Raw genomic sequence first — 14,048 nt, forward strand, 5'->3', positions numbered from 1 at the left:
CACACAAATCGCATAGACAATGCTTATTGAATAACGATGAAATTACTTTAATATGTCTTACAGCAGGAGGTGGGGTCACGATAATGAATGAATAGCATCCTAAGCCCCATCACTTAACTAATGTAGTGGCCAGGAAATGGGAGGCTGTCCTGTTCTCCCGGAGGTCTGGCAGGACTCCCAGAAATCCGGGAGTTTCTCGGACATTCCCGGATACTAGGCAACTATGATTTTAATATAACTTTAATATAAGTATTTTAATGTTCTTGTTTGGTTCTACTTTAAATAAATAGAAGTAGAAGTTGAGAACCAGCTCTACATGCACTTATTTTTTGTTTTTTTTTGTTTTTTCGTTCCATCAATGCAAAGTGACATATTTTGCATCATTTTATAAACTGTATATTAGATTTGGGTCAAAACAATTATTTTCTAAATATTTAAACTTTTCTAAATGCACAAATTATACTCCTAAGAGGCTTCTGGCAATGTTGACTTAAAGTAGAGGGAGTTCAGGAGATAGCTAGCTGTGGTTTGTGCATATAAAAAGGCCTGCTCACTCTTCATGAAATGACTTTTTATGTTGTAGCTCAGTGATTTGCTTTCTGAAATCCTGTACATTTCTGACTGAAGTGGAACACTTGACAGCAAATGCAGAGCTTCTCACCTGCTCCCTGCTGTCACGCTCAGACACTCTCAGCCATTAGCACTTCCTCGGGCATTTAATTGACCAATCCTACTCAAAGAAGTTTGCTCTGGGGGAAAATTGGAAAACCTGCTGTTATATTAGCAGGTACTCTATGTTGAACTCCATTGGAACAAACTGTACCGGTCCAAAGGTTTTTTGGCAGTGATAAGTGCCATGCTTGCTCCTTTTGATATAAAAAAAGCTGATTTCCAAAGATTTTATTGTTTATAAAGGAGTTTAAGGATATATTGACCTTTGAACTTATTTTCTACCTTGTTCTCCTTGTGTCTAGACTTTCCTGGCTCTCATAACCTTTACAATGCAGGCGGCTTGTGCATTTAAAAATGTCAAACATTTTTGGACATTAAGAGTCACATTTAGAGGCCAAACTTACTAAAATAGAAAAGCCTCCTTACATGTGTGTCCGTTGATTTGGATGCATTTAAAATGTTCTTTCCAGCAGTAGTAGACTGGAAATTACAAATAAGTAATGTGAATATACGCCCACTACTTGGCATAATATAGCCGCAATGCTAATGAATTAGATACCATCACTTGGAGAGGTCAGTAGACAATCAACCAATCAAAAGTATAGTTATATGCTTCCAAAAAAGCGTATCTGGGGATGCCTCCACTTCTAATTATGTTGCACATAAGTGATCACAACCCAGCTTTACTCCGCTTGTGCTTTCCCTTCCCTGCTTACTCTCCATACATAAAGGGACACAAAGTTGTGATACGTATAAAAACTAGATATAAGTATACATTATTGGTGCACATGCGCAGTATGGATGCGTATATCTGGGCAAAAAATTGCCATACTCTAAATGAGCCCTTCAACATTCTTAGTAGTAGTTTATTTCTGAAAAATGAAATTAATTGAACAGTTACAACAACCTATGCCGGTTCATAGGCCGTACCAGATATGTATGTTTTGTGTGCTTTGCCAGACATAAAGGCCCAAAAAATGGTTGTAAGGGGCTACAGAGTTTATTCACAGAGCCAGCATGCTGAGCCTTTACCCTTGTTCTGAGGACATATAAAGTCAGATTTAGGAGATTGAGTGGGTGTGGCTTGACAGATATATAATATATTGTACATTGTCAGTGACTGCAGTTTCTAATTATAATGTTTGAGATATAAATAAAGCATTCAAAATTAATATTTTGAGAAAACTGTTTTAATGAGAGAGATGAGCTGAGGGAATTTCAGCTTACCCAGCTCCTAACACCAAATAAAATCATCTTTGCATTATGGTTAAACATGGTGAGATACCTCCATAGTTCTGACATGTATATAGTTGTGATATATAGAAATAATCTTTCTCTTTCTGTATTAGCTGTAAGTATTTAACTTAAAAGTATCAAGTAAAAATACTCATGTATGTTCTAGTTACATATTGAGCAATTCCATGCCTATTAAGATTTAACTAACATTTAACTCTTATTTTCAGGTTTAACATTATGGTAGCAATTACCTATAGATGTTATTCCAGTCTTATTATTATAAAGGTCTCTTTATCACTACTGTTTTTTTCTGATAACATTTAGACATTCTAAAAGCATAGCTGCCAATATTTGAAAATATATTTCAGGAACACTTTGTTGAGAAGGTGCATGTAAGCATATTACTGAAACTCCATCATGACATGCTCACTGAACATAACTATAATCCCCTTTTCCATTTAAATGCTTTTCTTTAATACATATAAACTTACAAAGCTCAGAGAATAAGAACAGATAGTGACAACAGAATAAGAGAAATTGAATTGGACAGTTTGTTCATTTTGAAAAATAAGGACATTTGAAGGTGAAGAGAAGTAGGAAATAACATGTCATAACATTGATTATGTCAGTCCAAGACTAGATTGTTTTTCTGTAGTGGTCAACTAGCTTGACCCGTTCTATAGACTTTTAACTAGTGATCAAAGTGGACATTTAGAAGAGGCGGTATGGAAATTTAGGACTGGCGTTATGGAAAATGTAACGGGAATTTTAAGCGAATGGAATTTGATCGTTTTGCAAAATAAAGCAGTATGAGAAGTACAGGATAGCATACCATCGTATACACCCCTATTTTGACCACTGCTTTTAACTAAATGAGGTGCAGCCAGAAGTGAGGTCACAGGCACAGTCCCACCTGAAGTCTGACAATATGTTTTAGCAGGAAACACTGCAGCAAAGATGTTCAGTCAGGTTTTATAATATATTAATGGACGCACTTGCAGAACTACATGGCAAGCAGTGATTTACAATTTATAGGCATTGTAAGTTGATTGAATAGGTCCGTCAATAGGTTTTATTCAATCCTTTTCACAAACATGACTCATTTTCCTCCTGCACCCAGAACTCTGCTCTGAATTCTCACTGCAGGGCACAGAATACATAATTATAAGATATGCCCACCATTTTAAAGTACCTAAGGAAATCAATGAAAGTGCTTACATGTCACACATCCACTTTATATATAACAGAAATGGCAATATATGTTATTCTGTGTGGACAAGGATACAGACACAAACTGATCAGTTCAGAAGCTGCAAATGTGAAAGTGTTGACAAATAACATCAGTTTGTTTTGTGTTTTTTATAATTCAGTAAAGGGGCAAAGAGTTGGCAAAAGTAATGTCCAGGAAAACCACATGTATGACCATGTCATGTTCCATATAACTAGAGGAATGGATCGAGTCTTTTGAATGTTCTAATACTATACATCTTTGGGGCTCTATTGTACTAGGATTAAAATATATTTGCCTATATTTAGCCAGTGTGCAGCAGAATCTGTATAATATTGGTAGTAAAAAAAAATTGTTAAAAGATCAGTTTTGTGCGCCTGATTCCTTATAATAAAAGTGACTTTAGTGGTTACATATACTCCAGGCCACAAAAATTATTTGAATGGTGAGTAGTGATAATGTCAGCACTTCAGTGCTCTTTAGGAACACTTATTAAAGTGTATAACCTGCATGTAAAACTCTTGACTGTAAGATATGCCAGTTTTTCATGATATCTTACTACCCTTTAGGTGTGCGTAAAATGAAACAAAATGAAACCAGTATTTTATATGCTGTAATATAAGCTGTTTTGTATGCTTGTGGGCTGCAGAGTAGCAAATATCTTGGTTGTGCACTGGTGTACAGTGATGGTTCCTGCCTCCTGTCCATTCTTGAGCCACATAGTAAAAGCGCACATTGATGATTGGAGAGTCGCACTGTGCTATAGTGTAAACGCCACATGCGAATACTCCTTCCCCTTCTACTGCCCTCTTCTATTAAATAAACTTTTCTTTTTCTTGAAAAATCCTGCTAGGTTTAGCTTTATTTAGAGTCCTGATCAGGAGAGCGGGAGATCATCGGGACAGTTTTTACTTACATGTACCATTTGTGTGTATAAACCCATTTTTATAAGATTTCTCAGTGTGTGCCCAGAAATGCAGTTGTCCACTGAAGTCTGGAGGAGGCCGGGTCTTAATGGGAATCATTTGGCAGAAAAGAGCATTTGCAGAAGCACTCAGAATAATAAAATACTTCACACTCAAAATTGGTACTGGTAATAAAATGTTATTAATATACAGTACATTATTTAAAATAAAAAAAATTAAAAAATAGCCAGTGTTTCCCTACAAATCCGTAACCATCCCAAGTACTTGAGACTCTGAGTACTTACCAATACAATAGGGAGATCACAACATGGGGCCCCTTGCTATAGTGAAAACAAGCCACAGTCTGCTCATCTCAGTACTGGTGCCTCCATTGGGTTGGGGTGGGATACAGAAAATAGCATGTTCTCTTCTCCCAGAGGCTATCGAACTTGCATTGAAAAGCTCTTCTTGACACCCCTGGACTGTGGGGGACAAGGTATTTAGCAAGATTAGGATCCCTGGAGTGGCTACCCCAGTGCTCCCAGTAAATTAGACAGGGCCCCCCAACACCCTCAACACTAATATCAACATGAAATATAGACATGACTTCCTTTAACCATGCATCCAATCACAAACATTTTTCCATTATAGCTGCTTGTGATTGGCTGTTCAGAACTCCCTATCAGCCAGCAAATCACAAGTGTCTAGTATTGAAACATACTTGTGATTGGTTTCCGACAAAATTGAGTCCCAGTTACTGTTATAATGGAAACTAGCTCTGGCTGTCTAGCAGTAGAACTGGGAGCAAGGGGACACTGCTCTTTTTTTAATTAATCTTTTTTTCTTTGTTTTGTATTTTATAGTGCAGTGTGCTTGAAAATATATTTGTCTCATTAAAAGTTTACAAAGAAGTCTAGTGCAGAAATATAGACCTTTTGCAGACTTGTAATAGCCATGCATGGCCAGTGCTGGGATGTCCAGTGCTCTCGTAACGGGGTTTGTGCATACGCAGTGAGGCCACTTTGGGGCTACAGTGCACAAGTCATGCTCCACCAAACCCCCATACTCTGTTTATTTATATGCAAGTGTGGTACCCTCGTGCTGCGCTGACCGGCCTTACAGTGTTCTGCCGGCCTTGTGGCCATGCATAACAAGGAACGCCCCTGTAAATGTGTTTTCTCCATCCATTTATCTCATTACAATAATATTGCTCTGCAAAATGTTTTTGCCCTACACATTAAACAAGGTGTTCTGGTTGGCCTAGCTAGAAAGGTCTCAGGTTCCCCTAACTTATCCCCTCTGCATGTGTATTTTCACAAATCGCGGTGCACTAAAGAACATGAGAAAAGTAACTTGCAAGTGTAAATAAAAACAAACATTCAAGTACTCAGGCTGTGGTCTTGTGTCAGTATATGGAGAAAACATATTACAGTGGCAACACACTATCTACTATTTGAAAACTTCTGGGAAAGCTTGTAAGCTTGTTTATCTGTTTACGGAACCTATGTGCACCAATTAAGTCTCTTGTTTTTATCAGAGATAATTAACAGCAAGTTCTTAATTTTTATATTTTTTATATATATTGCTAAATATAAATTTTATATATATATATATATATATATATATATATATATTTAAATATAATCTATACATACCTATTTCTATATATATATGTATATATATATATATATATATATATATATGTATGTATGTGTTGTCTAAGTGGCGGTGGCATACTACTGTATACACCCCTACTTTGGCCACTGTATATTGTATATGTATGTATCAATTAACGATGGATAGATATAGATGTACTCTTCATCAGTGGTCTAATGTGGGCTTTGTTTTCTTGCACAGGGTGTGAACAGTGCCTTTGAAGTCTACCTGGTGGGAAACAACTCCAATCACTTTATCATTTCTCCAACCTCTGTCCAAGGAAGGGCAGATATCCGCATGCGAGTTGCTGTGCCGTTGGACTTTGAGACAATACCCCGCTATGAGTTCTCTGTAAGAATCATTCCAAGATAAACAATGTGTTATTTGCTGTCCTATTTATATGTCTAAAGTGGCTCCAATTTATTTTATTGAACTTCATAGCATTTGACTTGCTTGGAGCACAATTCTATAATAATTATTGTGTGTTCTCTTCGTAGGATTGTATTTAGTATCTGAAGCTCACTGTAGACCATAATGACAACCACAACAGACATTTGAAATTAAATTGCATACACCCATTATGTCATGATACTTCCAGCTCCTCATGGGTAAAAGAGTTGTGCGCTGACAGTTTGGGGGCGCAGTGAGGTGGATCATGGACATAGTGTGTGGGTGTTGCCTGGGTGTATTAGGGGCGTGATCAATTGTGTCCCAACTTATAATTATTTTTGTTATACTTTTTTAGCATTCTTTTTTTTTTTAGAAATGTTTGAGAGATATAAAATTTACAGTGTTGTAAATAAGGGATGTGACTAATAAATTGATGTGAGTAATTAAAATGGTGTAGAATTATATACTATGCAGTACTTATGTCACTTTGGGGAGCTTTATAGCTGCTTAGTTTTCACACTGTGAATTTGTGCAGCTGCAACTGCGAAGTAGCAAATTACTCATTGAAATAGTATTCAGATGTTGACCATTATGAAAATAATAAACAGAAATTGGATTATTCTGAACACAAAATTTATGCTTATATTTCTATTTGGGTCCCCTGTTGGACAGTTCTGTACGGTATCATACTAGAAAGTATTCTGTTGAGGTCTGTGGTGCTAAAAAGGTTAGTCAGGACATGTTTGCTGTCTGACGGAGAGGGCTGTAAAAGTTTTATTGAGCATAAATGCTCCTCTCGACCAACACCACTATTACCTGCCGTCTGCTTGGGTTGTATTTTTTATAGCATCTTGCAATTTCCAGTCATAAATCCGTAGTGTTAGAATAAGTCTGTAACAATTCCAACAATTCCTGTTTGCTACTAAGACTAAAAGACCTGGTTTAAAACCCCTACGAGGAATCTGCAAAAGAGCTACAAGCTGTCACTAATTCAGGCTATTTGCCATTCGAACATCATATCATGTTATGCTGATTCAGTTTTTTTTGTTTTTAAACATTCTTTATACAAAATATTTAATACAGAAATGATCAAAGACTATGTTACCCAGAAGGGATAAACTAAGAAGAACATTTGTATTAACTTCATAGCTTTATACGCAGAAAAGCAGGACATATGCTTTCTTACAACAAGAAAAATATAACTTGTGTAACTTGACAATATTTGGTAAGTGAAACTGTTAGAATATGTAATGCCAATTTAGAGCAGATATAAGAAGTTGTCCCTTTATATGGAGAAGTGCATTACATACTGTGTATGTGAAAATAAATATATGTGAAAATAATATGGTGGCCATCTTGAAGTCGGCCATCTTGGATGCAACTGTAGTTTTTTACAAATTTTAGTGTTTCCATACAACATCTCACAGCACTGGTGTCATGATTCCTGACCCTGACCTTATCTGTGTGGAGTTTGTATATTCTCCCCATGTTTGCATGGCGTCAATTTAATAACAGCCAATTAACCTACTAGGGTGTTTTTGGAATGTGGGTGGAAACCGGAGCACACAGAGAGAACCCACGCAAACACGGGGAGAACATACAAACTCTACACAGATAAGGCCATGGTTGGGAATTGAACTCATAAATCCAGTGCTGTGAGGCAAAAGTGCTAACCACTAAGCCACTGTATGCCTTTTTGTTGCATTTCAGCAACACTTTAAATGACAAAGGGCTAGATTTACAAATTGAGTCATAGACAATGCATGCTAATTAAGCTGCCCATTACATATGGGTGTCACACTTCAAAGTAAATCACAGCTATGGAGTCCGGGATGTGAAGAAGCATAAGGTTTTTATTGCTTAGAAAATACAAATAAATAGCATAAACCAAATACAGTTGAAACTGCACAGAGATTTCTGATAAGGCTGAATTCTGGTTGCAAGGAAAACTGCAGACACAGGTAGCAAGGTAAGTGGAGAGATATTCGGAGAAGTGGTGTTAGCAGTAAAATGTGAGGGTCCCAGGGCACAGGAGCAGCAGGAGAACAAAACCATAGGAAGGGCAACAAAACAACAATGAGCAGCTCAAGATAGGGAGAGAAGCAGGTATAAGTAGGGAACACCCAGGTGCAGGAGAAAATTAGCGACACTGGTTAACCCCTAGTAATAACAAAGGAAAAAGCAAAATAGCAGCACCTCTGGTGAACAGAGGTACTGCCAGATAAACATAATAAAACAAGGCCAAGGTCTTGGAGGCAGGAGCTGCCAATGCAAAGCAGCATGCGATGCAGGAGGCTGCAGGCAGATCCTGACAATGGACATTGGTTGCACACATTGGTTGGCAAATTTTAGCCCGGGGGGGGGGGCGAGGCACGGCTCGGCTCAGCAGGCTATTAGGACATTTTAAAGGCAAAAAATGCAGATGACCCAGCCCAAAGTAGCCCAAAGTAGCCCACAACGGGACCAGACCGGGTGGCAGATGCCCCACTGCCTCCCAGCCCAGCCTGCCCCTGATTGCACAATATAAAAAGATGTAAAAAACCGAGGTCAGGTAGTGGGGAGCTGTCCACAGACATTACAATGTGGTTACTCTGGAGGATTGCAGCCCAATATTAACTAAACATGAAACAGGTAAACAAGTAAATATTTGGTCAGGTTTTGTTGTTTAGTGATTTTGTCCAATAACTGCATCATATCAGCTGGAAGTTCCTTAGTTTGTGAAATCTAGTAATATTATATAAGAAGAAAGGATAAGGGATTTTTTTGTGACTCTCCCAAAGTGATTTCTCCATGAGCATAGTTTCATTACCATATCTATCCAACCTAAATTGTAGGGTGGTGACAGCATTTTAAATGGTCCACTTCAGCAGCAATTTGCAGACAATGTAAGCATGTTTTGAGTTTCAGATTTTCTTCTTGGTAACAAATGAAGAAAATGTGTTTGGGTCAGAGGAAATATATTGCATCCAACCTGATAATACCTTTCATCAGTCTTAGAGTAATGAAAGTCATTGTCTGGTTAATTAGGGTTACTTCTAGTGCTGTAACCGCTATTGTATCACTATTTTAGTTGTATGTAAGAAGATGTGTTAGTAAATCTGGATTTTATGTTTACAGATCTCCTTAATGGTAATTTAAATGGAACAAAATAGCTGTTCTGAGGAGCTAATAAGCAAACACAGGAAAAATATTTAATACAGTTCAATTAGTGGCTGACTTTTTTTATTGATATACCTCTGTAACATTGTTTCTGTTTTATAGCTGTTTGCAAATGAAAGTGTCTTGGACCATGTGGGATTTTCCCAAGTGAAGATTAACCTGATCAATGAGAATGATAACCGCCCCATCTTCAGTCAGTCGCTCTACAACATTACTCTCTATGAAAACGTTACCGTGGGAACCACTATCCTCAGTGTTTCTGTGAGTGACACTTTATGTATATTACACAGCTACTGTTCACAAGTTATTGTATTACTCTTTACTCAATATGTGTTATTCAATTTCAGTTTACACTTGAATTCTGCTTCAGTCATATTATTATCTTTTCTTTATAAAAAGACCAACATATTATGAAGCATTCTACATTGATTTAATCATGATTCAAACAAAATACATACAGTGACTTGAAATAAAATGTAAAGATGGCTATGTCCTAATGAGCTTACACTCTAAGCGATGTAGGATACACTTGATGCATAAGGTAGCCGATTAACATTCGTAGCTGTTGGTGTGGACACATGTTCATGAATACTGACACTGTGCTGGTTCCTGGCTCCAGACAGTTGATAATTAGAATATAAAACTGTATATGAATACATCACCCTGTCTTTGTGTACTTCATAATATCATTTGTGTGCAAATAACATCTTCCATATGTGATGCATGTCCTATTTGTTGATTTTAAGTATCATCTCAACAGCTTAATAGTTTTAATTACACAAAGTGTATTGTGATCTTTAGTGCATAGGTCTGCATGTGCTATTGGTATTAGTGTCTGTGTCAACTAGTTGTTGAATAGGCGGTTTGAATACAAGGCTGTAACAGTGACATCCGCAACAACAAACGTGTATGTATATTCAGTGTATATCATACTTGCCCACTCATCCGGAATTTTGGGTAGGTCTCCTGATTCCCGGGAGAGCAGGCCATTCTCCCACAGGATGGGAGCCTCCATGACATGATTTGCAGTGAATTGCCTCATTTTTCTCCTGCCCTCTGTGGCAAAATTATAGATAGATAGATAGATAGATAGATATTGACTATTAATGCGAATGTGTCAGATTTGGAAGGACCGTTATTAATTTTGAGTTCTGTATCCAAAAATGCCCTTGTGTCTCTTTTGGGTCAATAAAATATATTCTTGGAACCGATACCTTCACTGTCCCCTAAATATGTCTAATTATATTAGGATAGCCACATGAAGTTCATAAACATTATGACTGTAAACCATCCATAATATTTAGGATTTGTGCCAGGTTTTTAGGATTTGTAGAAGTTTTAGTCTATGTTTGTTAATAACTCACAACTTGCTTGTTTTCACTTCACTCGCACTTTATGTTGGATTTAATTCTAAGTATTTCTTCTTCTGTAGGCTGTAATTGTTGAAGGATTTCTTTAACATACAAAATAATTTGATAGAAAGGCACATGACCAGTAGCAGTGTCCTGAATATTACGCAATAAAAGAAAATCAGATGCGGGTCTTAAAACATAGTTCAAAATTTGCACAGTAGCTGTGGCATTAGGACCAGGGTGGCATATAATGGAATTAATACATTGTACTGAACTTTTGTAAAGAAAATATCTGGTGGTGAGTGAGAGTGTCGTTATACTGTAAACACAGTTGAGTTATGGGGTAATACTGTATATGACTAATTCCAACTGTATAAATGTATTAATACAAGCAAACAGATGTGCGTTTAACGGTTTATAATATGTTAGTGTTACATAATTATGATACGTTAAGGATAAAATTATGAATTATGATTGTGGTATAAGTAAATGTAGACATACATGTAAATGAAACAAGAACTGGATCACACAAACACTTGCATTAGATGAAATGTAGAAAGATAGAGAGATAAAAGTGGGGTGGAAGGGACATAAAAAGTCAAATACACGCTCCCTCTATAACATGCGCACACCTACATTCAATCACACACAGAGACACACACTAAGACCCCCAATCACATACAGATGCAGAGATCCTCAATTACACAATCATCTGTAATAATCTCGACTTACTGTTTCTTCGGCAATGGGAGGAATGTATTGTGGCTCAATAAGCATGGGACATCATCCATGGGGGCAAGGCTTGACATAGCTGTTACAAAGGAATGAGGTTTATGAGTTAGCAGAGAGTTCTTGCTTTTGTTGGGATTGTAATGACAGTGTTAGTGGGGATCCAGAGGAGGTTAAAAATTTGAAAAGTAAATAACTTATTCAATGTTATTATTATGGTGTGATTGACTCTGAATGTAAATGCGACGTTGGTAATAATTTACTTGATATCTGCAAGCGAATAGCAAAAATGATTGATGTGTGAGGAAGAGTCCACCTAGCCCTGATGTTGCACATTCTGTGTTTGATATTGATAGTGAGCAATGCATCTCTTTTTTGCTGTGTATGGTGTATATTACAAAGTGCACCTAATTTGAGCTGCATCTTGTTTGGCTGTGTCCTTATTGTTTACATCCAACTTATTAGTGCTCTGCATTATTGTAGGTTACCAACATGTGATTAGGATTTACATTAAAAAAAATACCAAAAGATTGTATTGTATTTATGGACTCAGGAGACATACCCGACAAACATTGTTCAGATTTCAATTTGCCACCTTCAACTCCATCCTCTCTCCCCCCTCCCCCTCTCCCACCTTCCCTCTCCGCCTCTGACTTCTCCACCTTTTTCTCTTCCAAAATTGAGGCCATCAGACTGAACATTTCCTCCTCCAATCCCTCTCCCGCCACCACCATCGCTTCACTGCCCTCTATTAATCAGCTCTGGTGCTCATTCACCACTACATCTGGTGATGAAGTTCGCTCCCTTATTCTTTCCTCTCCACCCTCTACCTGTCCTCTTGATCCAATCCCCTCTCACCTCCTTCGCTCTCTTACTCCTACTGCTTGCTCTCACCTGGCTCACTTTTTCAACTTATCACTCTCCTCTGGCATAGTCCCCTCTTCATTCAAACACGCTCTCATCTCTCCTATCCTCAAGAAAGCCAATCTTGACCCCACCTACCTTGCGAATTATCGCCCTATCTCTCTTCTCCCCTATGCCTCCAAATTACTCGAGCGGATTGTCTGCAGCCACCTCTTGGTCAACTCCCTCCTTGACCCCCTCCAATCTGGCTATCGCCCCCTCCACTCCACTGAAACTGCCTTGGCCAAAGTTACCAATGATCTCCTATCAGCCAAAGCCAATGGTCACTTCTCCCTACTCATCCTCCTCGATCTCTCCGCGGCCTTTGACACTGTAGACCACCCCCTCCTGCTGCAAACTCTTCTCTTTCTCGGCCTTTCCGGTTCTGTCCATGCCTGGTTCACCTCATACCTTGCTAACCGCTCTTTCTCTGTATCCACTTCTGGTTCTTCCTCCACCCCCTCCCCTCTCCCTATTGGAGTCCCTCAAGGCTCTGTTCTGGACCCTCTACTATTTTCGCTCTACACTTCCTCCCTTGGCGCTCTCATCTCCTCTTTCGGTCTTCAGTATCACCTCTATGCTGATGACATTCAACTCTACATATCTTCTCCTGATCTTTCCTACTCCCTTCTCTCTCGTGTATCTGACTGCCTCTCAGTCATCACCTCCTGGATGTCCTCGCGCTTTCTCAAAATTAACATCTCTAAAACTGAACTCATTGACTTTCCCCCGCCTTGACTCCCTTCCCACCATGACCTCTCTATCGTTGTTAACAACTCCACCATCTCCTCTGTCGGCCAACTCCGCTGCCTTGGGGTCACTCTTGACTCCTCTCTCTCTTTTGCCCCCCGCATTCAATCCCTCGCCCAAGCCTGTCGCTTCCAACTCCGCAACATTGCCCGCATCCATCTCTTCCTCTCTCAGGAAGCCACCAAAACTATCATACACGCACTCATCATCTCCCGCCTTGATTACTGCAACCTCCTCCTTACTGGCCTCCCCCACTCCCACCTTGCACCCCTCCGCTCTATACTCAATGCGGCTGCAAGACTCATCTTCCTTTCATGCCGCTCCTCCTCTGCCTCCCCTCTCTGCTTTGCCTTACACTGGCTCCCTTTCCCCTACAGAATCCTTTTCAAACTCCTTACCACCACGTACAAGGCTCTCTCTCAGTCTACGGCCCCTTACATCTCTAACCTCATCTCCATTCACACTCCTGCCCGCTCCCTACGCTCAGCTAATGACCGCCGCCTCTCCTCCACTCTTATCACCACTTCCCACTCCAGAATCCAAGACTTCTCCCGTGCCGCCCCCCTCCACAGGAACGACCTCCCTCGCTCCATCCGTCTCTTTCCTAATCTGTGCTCCTTCAAACGAGCACTCAAAACTCACCTGTTCCTCAAAGCCTACCAACCTTCTACCTAACCCCGCATCGCCTCCAAACGTTCTACCCTCTCTCCTCCCGGTCCCTCTCCCCACACTTCAACTTCCTCCAATTGTGTCTGTTTCGTTCACCCACCCTTAGGATGTAAGCTCGAATGAGCAGGGCCTTCTTCCCTCTTGTCTCCACACCTGTTCTTCTACTCCGCCTCTACTGCATTAACCTGCCTGGAGTTTCTGAAGCATTGGTATTTTGTTTATTGGTCTGTACTGTCTCACCCTGTATAGTCTACTGTTTGCTTTGTGTACGGCGCTGCGGAAATCTTGTGGCGCCTAACAAATAAATGGTAATAATAATAATAATAATATACTGTTTCCTGTATATGACACAAGTATTTTATGAGATGAATATGTCATCATCATCATCAGCTATTTATA

General features: G+C 39.2%; 1 protein-coding gene across 1 annotated transcript in view; it reads left to right on the top strand.

The window, feature by feature from the left end:
- The window catches only part of CDH23 (cadherin related 23), a 1,005,178-nt gene that overhangs the window by 495,947 nt on the left and 495,183 nt on the right, over positions 1-14,048 (top strand). The window contains exons 13-14 of the mRNA XM_075217048.1: positions 5,899-6,048; positions 9,349-9,507. Of these exons, the coding sequence (XP_075073149.1) occupies positions 5,899-6,048; positions 9,349-9,507 (309 nt within the window). The remainder of the gene's footprint in view (positions 1-5,898; positions 6,049-9,348; positions 9,508-14,048) is intronic.

Source organism: Mixophyes fleayi, chromosome 6 (assembly GCF_038048845.1).
Source record: "Mixophyes fleayi isolate aMixFle1 chromosome 6, aMixFle1.hap1, whole genome shotgun sequence".
Lineage (NCBI taxonomy): Eukaryota > Metazoa > Chordata > Amphibia > Anura > Limnodynastidae > Mixophyes > Mixophyes fleayi.